We start from the raw sequence: 17,736 nt of genomic DNA on the forward strand, positions 1-17,736 counted from the left end.
AAGGGGTGTGTTAAAAAAAATAGCAGTGTCTACCTTTGACTGTACAAACTCAAAACTATTTTGTACAAACATTTTTTTTTTCTGGGATTTAGCAATCCTGTGAATCACTAAACTAATATTTAGTTGTATGACCACAGTTTTTTAAAACTGCTTGACATCTGTGTGGCATGGAGTCAACCAACTTGTGGCACCTCTCAGCTGTTATTCCACTCCATGATTCTTTAACAACATTCCACAATTCATTCACATTTCTTGGTTTTGCTTCAGAAACAGCATTTTTGATATCACCCCACAAGTTCGCAATAGGATTAAGGTCTGGAGATTGGGCTGGCCACTCCATAACATTAATTTTGTTGGTTTGGAACCAAGACTTTGCCCGTTTACTAGTGTGTTTTGGGTCATTGTCTTGTTGAAACAACCATTTCAAGGGCATGTCCTCTTCAGCATAGGGCAACATTACCTCTTCAAGTATTTTAACATATGCAAACTGAGCCATGATCCCTGGTATGCGATAAATAGGCCCAACACCATAGTAGGAGAAACATGCCCATATCATGATGCTTGCACCTCCATGCTTCACTGTCTTCACTGTGTACTGTGGCTTGAATTCAGAGTTTGGGGGTCGTCTCACAAACTGCCTGTGGCCCTTGGACCCAAAAAGAACAATTTTACTCTCATCAGTCCACAAAATGTTCCTCCATTTCTCTTTAGGCCAGTTGATGTGTTCTTTGGCAAATTGTAACCTCTTCTGCACATGCCTTTTTTTTTAACAGAGGGACTTTGCGGGGGATTCTTGAAAATAGATTAGCTTCACACAGACGTCTTCTAACTGTCACAGTACTTACAGGTAACTCCAGACTGTCTTTGATCATCCTGGAGGTGATCATTGGCTGAGCCTTTGCCATTCTGGTTATTCTTCTATCCATTTTGATGGTTGTCTTCCGTTTTCTTCCACGTCTCTCTGGTTTTGCTCTCCATTTTAAGGCATTGGAGATCATTTTAGCTGAACAGCCTATCATTTTTTGCACCTCTTTATAGGTTTTCCCCACTCTAATCAACTTTTTAATCAAAGTACGCTGTTCTTCTGAACAATGTCTTGAACGACCCATTTTCCTCAGCTTTCAAATGCATGTTCAACAAGTGTTGGCTTCATCCTTAAATAGGGGCCACCTGATTCACACCTGTTTCTTCACAAAATTGATGACCTCAGTGATTGAATGCCACACTGCTATTTTTTTGAACACACCCCTTTCAACTAAGTCAACTAAATGTAGTTTCATAACAAGGTTCGGGAGAAGCACGTCAGATACTTAACCTAATTAGCACAGGTGGAACCACTCAAGAAAATCAACCTTAGGGTATAAATACAGCTGAATCAGCCTACCTGTCTCTATTGACGGTTTATCAGCATGCCGGTTCGCTTCGTCTGTCACCTTACCACGGACCCATTTTTCGTACCAACGAAGAGAGCTTCACCTGGGATTTATAAGACCTGCTGCTTTTGCCGGACCCGCGATCTTTCCTACCCAGTCAAACACGACCATTGAGCAGCATTAAGCGTCATCGCGACAGCTGCTCTCCTCGTCAAGCCACAAGTCGTGGCCAATAGACCGTGCAAGCTCCGAGCTCGCTCGCTCGACACAATGATCATGCCGCCCGAGACCGAGCTCTCCTCGAGCTGGAATCCAACCAGCCTGGGCCGCACCCAAGTTCTCACGGCAACAAGGCTCTCTCTTCCCGTCAAGTATCCCAGAGTGCAGTCTGGACGATGGGGCGGGGCGACACGTTGGGGCGGAGCGACACGTGTCGCCCCGCCCACCTCAGCGGTTATTGGTTTATGATTAAGATAAGCTTATTGGTGTACAGATGAGTGACGATTTTACAGCTTATTGGTATAGAGAATTATGACGTTATTAGCAGGATTGGAATGCGGAAGTAGACACTCAGCTGAATAAACTTTTAATATAAATTAAAAAGTGAATATAAATGTTGTGTTTTTGCATTTATTGTTGCATTTCCACAACATACCGTATAAATACAAAGAGTTTTGGATAACGACGAACAGAATAGAAATAAATAGTCTACTCCCTCAATGGCTGTAGTGTAGACGCTACCTCGGCATTACTCGCTGGTTTGAAAATGACACGGCAATATTATGCGAAGTATGGTTATGTAGATAGTCATGGAGTACCTTGATTTATATATTCAAATTATATATACATATATATATGTGTGTGTGTGTGTGTGTATATATATATGTGTGTGTGTGTGTGTGTAACAAATTGTCACCAGTCTCTGAACGTCACCAATAATATTCTGAATATTCCCTTAGCCCCTACGAAAATTTACCATGGTTCTGCTACAGTAACTATAGTAAAACTATGGTGTTTTTATAATTACAGCTCACAGTAATTAATATGCCAACAAATATTTTTACTAAAATACATGGTTACTTTTTGCAAGGAAGGAACTATACAGGTTCTAAAGAACTTGCCCAAAAACACTTGTTACTTTCTGTTATTTGTTTTCTGAACTGCACTACTGAAAACCTCATTAATCCTCACAATCATGTCACAACTAAATTAAGAATCCATTATGAGCAATGCATAGTAAATGATGTTATCATCAAATATGAGAAACCTTAAAGAATGATAGACTGATGTAAATGACTGAAACCTGTTGTCATGCACGTGTTTTAAATAGCTTTTTTATTAAAACATTATACACTGCAAAGTTTAACTTTAAATGACATCAATTAATACATCAAAACCAGTTGATCTCAGCCCATTCTCTATTTCCCTTCAATGAACTTAACACACAAATGTGTTTCATGCCGCAAAAAACAAAACAAGTCCTTGGAACAAAATCCTGTATAAACAAAAGCCCAGAAGATCACCACGCCGGTCTCTTCCCTGTACCCTGGTGGGTTAAACTTGAAAAGGGCTCTGCACTGCAAGCATTCCCTGATGCTGTACATCCGTCTGAACTCGTTCCGGTCAGGAGACAGGAGGACAGTTCTTCCAGTTGGCCACAACTTATAGTGTAAAGACAAAATACATGAAAGATAATAATAATAATACAAAAAAAGTTTAACAGCCTTCTACTACAAAATTCAATTGGAGAATGAGCATTAAACGGGGAAATCTTACTGTCTAGCCAGGCAAACTTTGCCGCTTTCCGAAAAACTTCGGCGCACATCCCTAAACCATCTGCAAACCAGAGAAAGTGTCAAATATGCAGAGTCACCCGCCGACAAAATAACTTCCCTGAGGATTTCCAGTGGAAGCTGTTGAATCAAAAACATACATAGGTTTATTTATACATATATATAAAAGTTATTAAACATTATATAAACACTGAATACAGACAACCTTGCTTTAAAACTCTCATTAAAAACTCTATAGATTGTTGTCACAACTGCATACTCATTCTTTTATAATAACACTAATAAAATGTTAATATATACAGTACTGTGCAGAAGTATTAGGCATGTTAGTATTTTCACATTGAAAAAAAAACTGTTTTAAGACAATTATTTATATATTTTGCTGTTGTGTGTCAGTAGGATATATTAGTTTACATTTCCACACATTCATTTTGCCATTAATTGTAATAATCCAGTGAGATATTTGTATATATTTGTATGCATGATCCACATGAAGATCTTTTACATTGAATATAAATATTTCTGTCTTATATGGTGAACAAAATCCACATTAGATCGCAAACAGAAGTTATTTAAAAAACTCACTGAAAATGAATTAAGCTGAAATGTTTTTAAATGTCTTTGATGCTGATGTTAACTGATAGCTATATATTAAATAATCCACAGTGCTGACCAATATAGTACTTGTACATAATACTAATTTCACATCTGAACAACTAAAATACCTCTGCATGTACACACATATGTAATTATTAGTTCTTAATGAATGTATGTGCACAAATAACCTGCTTTGCTGGACTCTGCCTGAAGACATGGTGAATGGTGAAGTTCTCCCCCTCAGTGGTTGAGCTCTAAAAGAACAAATGTCAAGAGGTAGGTATATTGCTAGGTATAGTACAGAGTAATGTTTCATGTAGCAACATTCAAACAGCTACATACATTTGCGGAGTAAAGCTGTCCAGGAGAACAGAACACCACCACCTCCTGATCATGTCATCCTGAAAAATAATAATAATAATAATATACACACAAAAATCATGCATGTCTGTTCAAATAACTTGACAAATGTGATGCCATACCTCTGTAAAATCGAACCTATGAACTAAAGCCATGTGCAGAGTGTACCACAAAGAACAATAAAATGAGCCATTTATAACAATTATTAACAATAATTATTCAAATTGAACGTACCATGGATAAATAAATGATCGAACATCGCATTTCATATTATAAGATATTTACACAACCACTTTTACTCACCTCAAGCAATCAATGGAATAGCGTTATTACTCTGCTGCTGTAGTTGCCACCGTTCTGTTTGTTTCAACGCAAACTGCCCCCTGCTGGCTCGGAGGAAAATGTCAAAGGCGGGGAAAACAAATATGGGCGGGGCGACACGTGTCGCTCCGCCTCGAAGTGTCGCCCCGCCCCATCGTCCAGACTGCACTCTGGGGTTACTCCTTCCCGTCGCGACTCAGCCTTTCACACCGGCGTTCCGGCCGAGTTGCAGTTTGACCGTGCGATGTTAACCAACACATTTTCAGGCGAAAACTCTAAAAGCTGGTTCATTGGATTTTACGGCAGTTGGCATCCAAAATGTTGCATCTAAAAGTAGGTTCGCGGCTAAAGTTTGTTAAATGACGTCATGACGCAGTTCCATCTTCTACTAGTGTTTTGTGGTGGTTTTGGCAAACCAGCGTAAAGATGCATTACCGCCACCTGCTGATCTGGAGTGTGGAGTGCACATAGATATGGACTACAGATACAAATGTAGATCCGTCAGATGATAATGCCACATTTAACCACGAACAAAGGCATTATTTCCAGTCTCCATCCACACTGAAATGTCCAAGACATTACATTTGCCTTACCGAGCACGTTTAAACCTCACTGAAATGATACAATAATGTTCCATGATAAGTAAAAAAAAAAAAAAAAAAAAAAAAAAAATCTCCATGCAATTTTTCTGGCAGGACCAAATTATTTAGGGACTTATTTAGTGATCACTCAAAATTCATGTAAAACGCATCTGCCCTCGTGTTTTGACACAGGACAGCAAGTGGGAGTAAAATTAATGTTGCCTTTTCAGGACCGTAATATGAAAAACAGGCAAGTAAATATCTTTAGAAACCACTTAGAAGCGAATAGCACATAACTGCTATTAACCCATTCGCTTGCAAGCATCGCCGACGGCCCCAGTTTATTATTGTTTCACTTCCACAGCACGTTAAACTTCACTCTGACTTGATATGGATAAACCGTGCATCAATTGAAAGTCTAAAGACTCTGGCTTCGATATTTGACCAATATTTCGATAAAACATATTTTCAGTGACAGTTATTTAGTAAATTCTATCAGGAATACGATTCCTATTCCTGAAACGGTAAAACGTTGAAGTGTCAGCTCATGGACAAACGTCGATAATGTATCTAGTCAGAAAGAATCATGAGCAGAAACATTTTTATTTTGGGTATGTAATTTCTGTCTCCATGCAAAATGGGGGGTGACTGGTACGTTACTGCTATAATCATGTCCTCGGGTACAATGTCTTGCAAGACTAAACATGCTTCATCGTTTCCAAAACCCTTTTTTCCACAGTCCATACAACAACGTGAAAACAGCCTTCCAAACGTATCCGCCCGGGAGACCACCTAAGAGCCCGGAGGCCAAATGAGAGGAAAATATGCTTTTCCAACAGTAACATAATAATGTGGACAATGCTTGAGGAATTGTCAAATCAGGCAACCAATTGCTAAGCTGGTAACACAGTAGGCTACCCATTCATTTTTTGCTTGCCCCATCAAATGTTACTAACCCTTTTTACTCTTCCCGCAGCCAATATCTACAGCAGCCAAAAGCAAGTAGCCTTTCCTGTACCTCCTCACTGCCGCAGCTCCCGCAGGAGCCTTTCCCATATCTCCCCACTGCCGCAGCAGTGTCTGCTCCCGCAGGAGCCTTTCCTGTACCTCCTCACTGCAGTATCTGCTCACGCAGGAGCTTTTTCCGTATCTCTCCACTGCCACAGCAGCGTCTGCTCCCGCAGGAGCCTTTCCCGTACCTCCTCACTGCCACAGATCACCCCACTGCCGCAGCAGTGTCTGCTCCCGCAGGAGCTTTTTTGTATCTCCCCGCTGCCGCAACAGTGTCCACTCCTGCATGAGCCTTGTCTGCATCTCCCGCATTTGGTCTTGCAGCGAGAACTGTTCTAGTAGAGCTCTTACGTTTTCTCTTTTGTCCAGTGAGCATTGGGTCTCTCAGTGGACACAGTGTGAGAAATCTCCCGGTCAAGCTTTCATTTCCCTCTTTCCCATTTTCTCTTTCTGTCCAGCGAGCATTTGGTCTCACAGCGGACGCAGTGAGAACTTTCCCGGTAGAGCACTTACCTTTTCTCTTCCGTCCAGTGAGTATTGGGTCTCACAGCGGACGCAGTGTGAGAAAATCTCCCGGTCAAGCTCTCATTATCTCTTTTTCCTGTTTTCTCTTTCTGTCCAGCGAGCATTTGGTCTCACAGCAGACTCAGCGAGAACTTTCCTGGTAGAGCACTTACGTTTTCTCTTTCGTCCAGCGAGCATTGGGTCTCACAGCGGACGCAGTGTGAGAAAATCTCCCGGTCAAGCTCTCATTTTCCCTCTTTCCTGTTTTCTCTTTCTGTCCAGCGAGCATTTGGTCTCACAGCAGACGCACCGAGAACTTTCCTGGTAGAGCACTTACGTTTTCTCTTTAGTCCAGTGAGTATTGGGTCTCACAGCGGACGCAGTGTGAGAAAATCTCCCGGTCAAGCTCTCATTTTCCCTCTTTCCTGTTTTCTCTTTCTGTCCAGCGAGCATTTGGTCTCACAGCGGACGCAGCGAGAACTTTCCCGGTAGAGCACTTACGTTTTCTCTTTCGTCCAGCGAGCATTGGGTCTCACAACGGACGCAGTGTGAGAAAATCTCCCGGTCAAGCTCTCATTTTCCTCTTTCCTGTTTTCTCTTTCTGTCCAGCGAGCATTTGGTCTCACAGCGGACGCAGTGAGAACTTTCCCGGTAGAGCACTTACGTTTTCTCTTTCGTCCAGCGAGCATTGGGTCTCACAGCGGACGCAGTGTGAGAAAATCTCCCGGTCAAGCTCTCATTTCCCTCTTTCCTGTTTTCTCTTTCTGTCCAGCGAGCATTTGGTCTCACAGCGGACGCAGTGAGAACTTTCCCGGTAGAGCACTTACGTTTTCTCTTCCGTCCAGTGAGTATTGGGTCTCACAGCGGACGCAGTGTGAGAAAATCTCCCGGTCAAGCTCTCATTTTCCCTCTTTCCTGTTTTCTCTTTCTGTCCAGCGAGCATTTGGTCTCACAGCGGACGCAGTGAGAACTTTCCCGGTAGAGCACTTACGTTTTCTCTTTCGTCCAGCGAGCATTGGGTCTCACAGCGGACGCAGTGTGAGAAAATCTCCCGGTCAAGCTCTCATTTCCCTCTTTCCTGTTTTCTCTTTCTGTCCAGCGAGCATTTGGTCTCACAGCGGACGCAGTGAGAACTTTCCCGGTAGAGCACTTACGTTTTCTCTTTCGTCCAGCGAGCATTTGGTCTCACAACGGACGCAGTGTGAGAAAATCTCCCGGTCAAGCTCTCATTTTCTCTCTTTCCTGTTTTCTCTTTCGGTCCAGCGAGCAATGGTCTCACAGCGGAGAAAGGCACAACTCGCCTGATCAGTCGCTCCAAATTACAATTGCTCCCCGTTGCAGGCCAGCAGGGCCCGTCAGTCCAGGTACAGTGAGCCGCCATCACAGGCCCACTGGACAAACATTCAGACCCTTTCTCGAGATGCCAGCCCGCCAAACGTGGCACTCATTTGGGGGGGTCTTTAGTTCGGCCGGCTGTCCTCCTGCTCTTTAGCTTTTTGGGGGGTACTCTAGGTTCGGGCCATTCCCGAGCTCGGAGCCCCTTCCCCGGACAGCACGCCAAATACGCATTATAATATTCAGTTAATTATATGTAAGTGTGAACTCGTGAAATGTAGTTTCATAACAAGGTTCGGGAGAAGCACGTCAGATACTTAACCTAATTAGCACAGGTGGAACCACCCAAGATAATCAACCTTAGGGTATAAATACAGCTGAATCAGCCTACCTGTCTCTATTGACGGTTTATCAGCATCCCCCCTCCACCCCTTCGCCTCCACTAGAGTTCACTTTACACTTTCATATACGGGGGGGTACTCTAGGTTCGGGCCATTCCCGAGCTCGGAGCCCCTTCCCCGGACAGCACGCCAAATACGCATTATAATATTCAGTTAATTATATGTAAGTGTGAACTCGTGAATTGCCCAATTGCACAGCCTTAAGAGCGTGCATATCATGAATGCTGGGTCTCATTTGTTTTCTGAGAATCTACTGAACCTACTGGTAACTTGTTTGCCACGTAGCAATAAAAAAATATACGAAAAACCTTGATTATTCTGGTTAGTCACATTGTACTGCTATTATTTTGAACAATACTGTACATACTGTGGTGATACAAGTCACCCGAGAGAGAACAGACAAACAACTCAAGTTATTCTGTTCCTTTAAAATCATGATAATCTCTTTTTCCATTCCAAGCATATTTCTTAGGTGTTCTTTATGAGTTCCAGCTACTTTTTTCTCAGCTAAACACTGATGACCAGATACATTTTATTAATATACTATAAAAGGCATAAAACTCTTTTGTTCATGGCACAAATCTGCTTTTTTTTATTTATTAAAGTAATACCTTTCAAATTAAACAGAATTTCAACAGTGTATTAAGCTTTGAATATTAAATGATTTTAAACCTGATATTAAATAATATGCAAATTCGTATTTGCCATGACCCATCTGTAACTCTTCACTCTCCTGACAGGTTTGTTCCAGAAGATCCTGATGTGGGTTACTTAATTAAGTGTGCATATAAAATTTACAAGGATCTGTAGGTTATGGTTTGGACTCACAAACCGGGTTTATTCTGAAAAGTAGTTTGTCTTCCTTGAAACTGCGTTTACTTTCTTTACGTCATGCAGTGGGAGTGTCATAATGTCGTGCATGTATCCTATTGCACGCGCGGCTACAGGTGACACAGTATCCCTCGGAAGGGCGTTTAGTTTCAACCTTTGAGCTTATCTTAACTCAGCTTTTCGAGGGCCTAGCAAATACACAACTTCCTAAAAGTTATCGTAACGTAATATAAAACCGGGTAGGCTATTTAAAAAAAATTACATATAGGCTATATTATACTTTGTAGTATTTCAAAACGGATATGTGGACCTTCGTCTTTGTGTGTCTCTCAATCTCAGTCACAGGTAAGAGTCCATTTAATTTTTATTATGTCCTGTCATATATATATATACATATATATTTGTTTATACACACACACATTTAATCAGTGTTTTATCACTTTTACTAAATAATAATAATGATAAAAAAAAAACCTACGTACCTGCCAAAATGTGGCCGTATTTAACCAATTCTGTAGCTAATTAATCGTTATTTTGAATTGGTTCTTGTTGACATGAATAGTATTTCCGAGTAACCTATTGAGGCCGAGCCGTTGTAATTGATCTTATTAACGTTCTTAAGTAATAAATCATATGAATCACTGAACCGAATCAACTAAAGCAGTTTGAAATGATTCGATACAGCGATTAATGCGTAGCAAAATTAGGCTTATATGCTTTGTTATGGTGCCTATATTGTTAGAATGTGAAAGAAGTCCTTTCACGGCTCGATAACCTGTAGAACCTGTTTTTTCAACTCATCCACCCCCCATCCGAAACCCGAGCTCAACAACCAGGAAATTGTGATGGCTGAAACGCGACTCAGAACGCGAAATAAAATCAATTAACAGTAAAGTCACAATAGTTAAATAAGATAAAAGTGTTATATTTTATCATTGAGTGTTAATAGTAGACAACCAGTAACACTGACACACCTGTTGTTATTGTTGATGGCATTAACTGGGCGCGCGCACACAAGCATCCTGTTGAGCAGCGTCAGGAATTCAAAGTGTTTGAGTATCATGTTTGTTTATACCTGTTACCCTCATGATTACATGGGTAAAACAGTTTCAGAACGGCAAATAGTCTGGAAAACTTAATAATAATGATAACTGAAGGAATTTTTAGAGCTACATTTTCATACTCTATGTGGATTCACATGTCATAACTGATGCATGCGGTTGTTTAGCCATTCTTTCAGAATAGCAGTTGGAGAAGTGGTTGTAAATGCCATAATGACATCTGGCTTTCATCTATATTAATTTATTTTATCTATCTATTTGGTCTTGGTGACCCGTCATAGTGCAAGCATGTTCTTTGTTGCCATATTTGTAAAACAGTTATTTGAAAAGGGTAAATTTTGAAAACACAAATGTATTTCTTTAACATTTTCTTATTTGAAAACCCCATTTGAGATTCTAGGTCACATGTTGCTTTTGTTTGCATTGTTCTGATGTTTCTATTAAATAGAAAAATAAGTGGGGAGCTTAGATGAATATAAAATCTGAGCATCGTTTCACTCCGGTTGTAGCTGTTAATGCAGTTTATTATGTGTTTAATGTGATGTTAGGAAATTTAGGTGATTTAGGTTTGAATCCCTATATTTGTCAACAGGCCTGCACGGCGCATTTACAGTTACTGTTAATCCCTCGGTGAAAGTGAAAGAGAATGAGGGTAAGTTTCGCTGTGCTTCTTCTGTTTGTTTGTATTTCAATTATAATTGTGTCTATGTATCAATTAGTAGCCAGATATAAATAATAAAGAAAATATGATGACTTTGTGATGTGTTACAATTTACTGGAGAGCCTATCTCTACTGGCTGGCCTAAAGACAGGTTTGCCTGTTTTGGGTGATCCTGGGTTAAGCTTTCAGTTTTAGATGTGAAAAACCTTTATGCAAAAAGTATTGCTTTTTTTCCAGGAGTTGACTTGAAATGTTCATACACCGCTGACTTTGGTGCATCTCCCAGAATAGAATGGAAGTTCAAGGATCTCAAGGGCTCTCAAGTATTAATCTACTTTGAAAACAAGCCAACTGGTATGGATAAAATCTTTACATTTGTCATCCAGTTAATTGATATAACCTTGAAGTAGCATTCTCTTATTGTTTGTTAATTTGTGAAATGTGAATGGAGAAAAACATGTAACCTTGTGCATTATTTTTTCTTTTATTAGCTCAGTATGAAGGCCGTATCGCTATGGTTGAAGGAGGACTGAGATTTAACAAGGTGACACGAGCAGATACTGGAGACTATGACTGTGAGGTGTCTGGCAATACTGGATATGATGAGAAGACCATCAAGCTTACAGTCCTTGGTAAGTTTGAGTACTGAAAAAAAAAATGGATATAAGTTGGTTTAGCAAAGATTTTGCTTTGATGAAACAATGTAATACATCAAAAATCCTTGTTATTCCGACTCCAATTTCCTCCACTGCAGTGCCTCCTTCCAAGCCTGTGTCCAGAATTCCTTCATCAGTCACAACAGGAAGTAACGTCCGCCTGACATGCTATGATGCAGATGGTTCCCCTCCATCCACCTATAGGTGGTACAAAGACAACACTCCCCTCCCTGAAGATCCAAGCAAGTTTCCCAGTTTTAAGAACCTCACCTACAAGATGAACGTCTTCAATGGTAACCTGGTGAGTGTTCATCTACAATACTAGAAAATACATAATAGCTTATATAATAAGTGTGTGTGTATAAATTAAACAACCTTGTTTTCACCACAGGATCTAAAAAAAAATATATAATAAAGGATCATTTTGACTTTATCTCAAAAATCAGAGTTTATATTTCTAGCGTTTTTGAGTTTCTCACAATATTTTTCCCCCCTCACAATCACGAGATATAAACCTAGAATCCTAAGAGGTCAGAATTGTGAGATATAAGCTTGCAATTGCAAATTAGCGTCTCAAAATTCAGACAATTCTTCTGACTTCAGCAATAATATTGCAAGAAAAAAAAGTCAGTATTACAGCAGATGCAAACTCTAAAAATAAATAAAGATAAATAAAAAAAATAAATAGTAAATGTTGAACCCAGCAGTTCAAAGTCACAAATAGCTTTTATTTTTATTTTTTTATCCCATGGTGGAAACAGGCTTCCATAATATATATTCAAATCAAATGCCTGAAAAGCGAACCTCAGAAATTAAGTACTACATATTACTAGAACTTAAATGTCATTTTGCACTTAATTCATTAATTTGGTATTGTTTTGTAAGAAAAATTATATTTGTAAAATTGGGTGCTTTGTGTGATCAGGAGTTCCCGAGTGTGTCTAAGCTGGATACTGGTTTATATTTCTGTGAGGCCAGTAATGGAGAAGGTTCTCCTCAGCGTGGAGATACAGTGAACATGGAAATCCGTAAGTCAGGGTTCTTACACATTATTCAATTTGATCTTTAGTATTTTAAGGGTCTGGATAAGTATGGGAAATAAACAGAATGGAAAAATATTTGTGTTTCTAGACTTTTGCTGTTACTATTCTGTTTTCTTAAAAAAAATGTAAGAATGAAGAGAGTTGTGTGAAGTGTGTTGACAGTTTCAGTTTACAACATGTTTTGAAGTATTAAGCATTGTAGCCAATCACAGATATGTCTGTTGAATGTTTGAACACAATGGCCAATCAGATATTTGTTCTCAAGTTATTTTCCTTTTTGGAAATCTTAAGTTATAATATAGCAGGTTGTTAAAATAAAGACCTGTTCCAGGGTTTTCCACTGGTCCTTAAAAATACTTAAATTTAGTTGCATCAAATTTAAGGCCATAAAAAGTCTTAAATGCCTTAAGTGGTACAATAAAATACTTTATCATAATTTCAAGACATCTTTGTGTCCTCAAATTTAAGATCTCTTGAAATTATGATTAAGACTTTGACTTCAACTAATCTGACTTGAATTAATTAAAAAAAACTTTTTTATAGGTGATGTGAATGTTGGTGGTATTGTTGCGGGGGTTATCGTGGCTTTGCTGGCAGTGGGATTGCTCCTCTTTGCTCTCTGGTTTGCCAGTAAAAAGGGATATCTACCAAGTAAGTTCTCACTGCTTGTGTGTGTGCATGTGTGTTAGAGAGAGAGAGAGGTAAATTATAATTTTAATTAGAAATTAAAAATGTTTGAATTTGACTTATTTTCTTTTTTCTCTCTAATTTTTCCCAGAAAAAGCAGAAAGGTAAGAGTTTTTTTTATTATTATCTATGGCACATACAATCTCATATCTGACATTTAATACTACTAAAAATGTTCTAGAATGTAATAAAAATATAAATAAATGATCTCTTGCAGCAAGCCGAAACAGCAAGCTGTTTATATACAGCCTAGAGCAGATGATATGGATGATGGCGATGTAAGTACAATACATCTTGCTCAGTTGTATAAATTATATTAATCAGGAATTCTCTTTGCAATAGTTGATTTTGAATGTCATTTTCTACCACCAGAATAGTGGTACGGGTAACATAATTATATTTACACTGTTCTGTGTGTTTTTCAGGGGGAATTCAGACAGAAATCATCTTTCATTGTGTAGTCTGTGCTACTCTGGATGTCAAGATTCGGTGCCTAGATCAACTGTTTTCTGTTTGAGTTCATACAAATCAGCATCAATGTGTATGTGATGAGATGTGCCTTCCTACCCATCTTACCACACAAGTTGATCATAGAAATGTCCAAAAGCTTTAAAGCAACTATCATAAATGTGTGTGAGATTGCAGATTTAGCTTTAGGAAACTAAACCCTGTGTCTCTGTTTTGTAGAAATAAAGAGAAATTTAATTTATTGAACTATGATTAATCTGTGAGTGGAACACAAACCTAAAGGTTTTAATGTCAATTCTTTATTAATATAATTTGCTTGATTATAAGCAGTTGTTCAGTCATGTTTGGACTGAGATGTCCAATGCTATTTTTTTTTTTACATGACTCTGCACTATGAGATGGAAACTTCTTGGGGAATAGGAGGTACTATGAACGTTCCCCATTCAGGAAATAATCTTCCCTCTCTTTTATATAAACATTTGCTGTACAATGTAGTCATTGATCTGTTTTTTGTTTACTTCACTGGCATTTTTATGATACTGTACCTTGTTTGTGTGTTTTATACTTCATGAAATGTAAATAGATCGTTCTGTCTTTTTATTGGATTTTTTTTTTTTTTAGGATTTAAAATCATGCTTAATTTACCTCTCTGAACTGTGAATTTGGGAACAAATTTCTAAACTTATTTTCCCCCTTTTGTTTGATTGAAATGTTAACATGTGACTTGATCCCAATCTTCCAATAAATGAAATCTACTGAATATGACATAAGATGTTGACGTTTTTTCTCTCTCATGAAAAAAATCCAATTGTGAATGTTAAACTAAGCAATGCTATCTGTGGTTATCTCAGCTGAACAATATGACTCTGATTCCGGGAAATATCACTTTTCACGTTGGATGACATTAGGAATGCGTGTAATTATTTCACATTATTTTTTAACGTGTTTAAATAATTTTAGGTGAACTACAATGTTCTGAATATGACCGCTAGGAGGCAGTGTAGGACAGCAAATTTTGCACAGCCAAGTCACCTTTATTTATATAGCGCTTTTAACGAAACAGATTGTATCAAAGCAACTGAACAGCATTACATAGGAAAATAGTGTGCCAAAAATGCAAAAAGGCTGTTCATTATTTAATTCAGTGATGTCATCATCCAGCTCAGTTCAGTTTAAAATAGTATCTGTGCAATCAAGTCGACGTTATCGCTGGAAATGTCCAAAACAAGACACAGGTGACAGTGGCAAAGAACCAAAACTCCATCAGTGACAGAATGGAGAAAAAACCTTGAGAGAAACCAGGCTCATTCGGGGGAGAAGTTCTCCTCTGGCCAGATTAAGCCAGCAGTTCAATTCAAGGCTGCAGCAAAGTTGTATTGTGCAGAGGACTCATCTGGTTCCGTAGTCTTGTCCCGATGGCCATCTAGGAGACAAGGTCTTCATAGTGGATCTCTCTCTGTGGCTTATCTAGTTGTCCTGGTCTCCGATGACATTCAGGACTGTAGAGGTCCTCTCTAGGTGCTGATCTACCATCTGATCTGGATATGTACTGGATCCGGTTGACTGCAGTGACCATCTGATCTGGATACAGATTGGATCTGGTGGCTAAAACAGCTCTGCACACGACCGAAATTGATTTGAAATTGTCATGGATTTGAGAGCCTCAACAGGATGTCTGCATCTGTAACTTAAAAAAACTTATTTTGATTGTGTTGATGCTGATATTGATTTTAAACAGTTCTGCCCAAAATTCTAAATTACCACGCTTAATTGTCTTAGTATTAATATGACAATATATTAGTATTATAACAAAATATTAGCAAACTGTATACAGGCTCACAGAATTTTTTTTAATATAATAGAGTAAAGCAGTAGCCTAACTATCAAAACATAAAAAGTCAGTCAGCTATACTTAATGCATTATTTGCACAATGCAGCTTTTCTTACTGTTAATTCACCTATTCCTATTTACATAATGCATGAATTTTGCAAGATTTGACTTTTTGGGGGTTGGCCACACAGTGCTTATCCTTCATAATATGATGCACATTACGTTCTACCTGCGCACAGTTACATAAGAACGTTCGACTGAATGTGAGCAAACGTCAGTGACGATGATGCTTCTCACTGAACTGCGCTGCCTTCCATTCGAACGCATCTGCTCAACGTCACCTTTCTAAACTGCGACTTTAAGTGTGATGGGGGCGGGGCCGGGCGGGACCCGTCTGCTGATTGGCTGCGTCCGCTTTCAGTCAAGCCCCATTCATAAATAAGTCATGCCTAGGAGGAAACGATGTAACAAGTATTGACAGATTTCGCTCACGGCGCGCCTGCTAAATATTTCTAACTATACACCGAGCCTCGAGTGGCTCCGGAGAAATATATTTCTTCCCGTGGCGGACAGCGACAGCGGTGGTTGTTGATACGCGGAGCAAATAAGATTGACTTCCGACTGGTGACCCCTTTCTCAAACTGTAATGACATGAGCGCTCCAGCAGGAAGCTCAAATCATTTTGTTTAGAAACATTGCAGCGCGTCCGCCAAGATTTCTTTCTGTCCGTCTGCGAGGAATAATGGGGCGTTTTTGAACCAGCCTTTAGCGCAGATACTGTAGCGCTTGATTCGATGTTTTAGTGTGTCGCGTCCGTCCATTTGGACGCATCATAAGTAAGCAAATCGCTGTTCTGAGGCCAAATGGAAAGCTGCACCATGGCAGCAAAAGAGGACCTATATGCCAAAGTCGCACCACGGATGCAGCGGCAGAACCGGACAGGAACTGTCAAACATGGAAACAGTCTGGATGTTTTATTGTCCATGGGTTTTCCTAAAACCAGGGCGTAAGTACCAGAGTTTCATCTCTCCCAGATCTCAAGCATCACGCAGCTGCAGCCACAGCTGCAAACGTTAGGAACACAAACACATGTGATAAGAGCTCTGCCAGACCCATTGGAAACACGGCAGATATTTAAAACAAGTTGCCTTTGTAATGGCGTCGGTCTGTTTGTGTTATTGATTAACATGACGAAATGGGCTCATCGCCGATGGGATAATGAGTATAAAGTTGTTTTCTTGTCGCCGTTTTCTTATAAACTCGTCTTACATGTTCTGGGCTGCATCTGTCCAGACAGGACATGTTCCTCGAGCGGATGAGGTTGACACCGCTGGGGGGTCAGATCACCGCTGTCCATCGTATGGCGCATCATAACTGCTGCATGTATTTTTTATTTGTTTTTTATTTTTATTTTATCCTGGCGTCATGGCACTTGAACATGCACTGGGCTGGGATTCTTACAATCTATGAACTATTGTTCAGTCCCTTTATCAAATCAGAAATAAATGTAGTGCAGTTATAACGGTGTTTTCACAGACTTTAAATTGCTTTTCACAGAGATGTTATTTGGCGTACATGCTGTCTATTAATTGGTCCTAACTTTTATATAACTATATTTCTAGACAAGCAAAACTTTAAATAACACATGGTAAAAACATTTAAAAATAAGGTTCCATTAGTTAACATTAGACAACACATTAACTAATACTAACCAGAAAATAACAGGTAATTTAATACAGTATTTATTAATCTTTATTAACATTAGTTAACAAAATACAGTGGTTGAATTTTAGTATATCAAATAATGTTAAACGATACAACTTTTGATTTTAATAATGTAATAGTAATTTTAGGCAATTTTATGAATGTGTTGACTAACATTATACATAGCTACACAAACGTAATTCAAAGTGCTTTACATAGAAATAAATTAAAATTATCATAAAATAATCACAGTAGAAAATGTAGTACATGTTTATATTAAGTTTAATAAGTGCGTTAGAATTATTTTCATTGTGAGTTTATAATAAATAATGTAACTAACCAATGTTAACAGATGAAACCTTATTGGACCTAAAGTCAACCGTTATTATGTTGTTACCATGTATTATTTTAAGTTTTGCTTGTCTAGAAATATAGTTATATAAAAGTTTGGTTACCATTGTGTTACTATTTGCTCACTCGTTAATTTTAGAAAATATTATCAGTCACAAATTTTTTAT

The 17,736-nt window shown here is 38.9% G+C and overlaps 2 protein-coding genes across 3 annotated transcripts in view; both read left to right on the forward strand.

Moving 5' to 3' along the window:
• Window positions 1-9,190: 9,190 nt before the first annotated feature.
• On the forward strand, window positions 9,191-14,447 carry LOC113074411 (junctional adhesion molecule A-like). Of its 2 annotated transcripts, none has more exons than XM_026247257.1 (10): window positions 9,191-9,452; window positions 10,761-10,820; window positions 11,067-11,183; window positions 11,321-11,461; window positions 11,584-11,786; window positions 12,411-12,513; window positions 13,072-13,183; window positions 13,307-13,319; window positions 13,433-13,493; window positions 13,641-14,447. In XM_026247257.1, the coding sequence occupies exons 1-9, from the start codon at window positions 9,410-9,412 to the stop codon at window positions 13,466-13,468; spliced, it is 828 nt and encodes a 275-aa protein (XP_026103042.1). In that variant the 5' UTR covers window positions 9,191-9,409; the 3' UTR covers window positions 13,469-13,493; window positions 13,641-14,447. The 2 variants fall into 2 exon arrangements, with proteins under 2 accessions (XP_026103042.1, XP_026103030.1); XM_026247245.1 differs by having other exon boundaries at window positions 13,072-13,179; window positions 13,641-14,443.
• A 1,505-nt stretch (window positions 14,448-15,952) lies between these two features.
• LOC113074426 (ubiquitin-associated and SH3 domain-containing protein B-like) overlaps window positions 15,953-17,736 on the forward strand; it is a 28,340-nt gene continuing 26,556 nt past the window's right edge. The window contains exon 1 of the mRNA XM_026247277.1: window positions 15,953-16,520. Within this exon, the coding sequence (XP_026103062.1) occupies window positions 16,378-16,520 (143 nt within the window). The 5' untranslated portion in view covers window positions 15,953-16,377. The remainder of the gene's footprint in view (window positions 16,521-17,736) is intronic.

Source organism: Carassius auratus, chromosome 5 (assembly GCF_003368295.1).
Source record: "Carassius auratus strain Wakin chromosome 5, ASM336829v1, whole genome shotgun sequence".
In the NCBI taxonomy this organism is placed as follows: Eukaryota; Metazoa; Chordata; class Actinopteri; order Cypriniformes; family Cyprinidae; genus Carassius; species Carassius auratus.

Coding starts and splice junctions, on each gene's coding strand:
- LOC113074411 (XM_026247245.1), top strand. CDS start 9,410: ATGTGGACCTTCGTCTTTGTGTGTCTCTCAATCTCAGTCACAG. Junction 9,453..10,760: donor TCTCTCAATCTCAGTCACAG/GTAAGAGTCCAT, acceptor ATTTGTCAACAG/GCCTGCACGGCGCATTTACA. Junction 10,821..11,066: donor GAAAGTGAAAGAGAATGAGG/GTAAGTTTCGCT, acceptor CTTTTTTTCCAG/GAGTTGACTTGAAATGTTCA.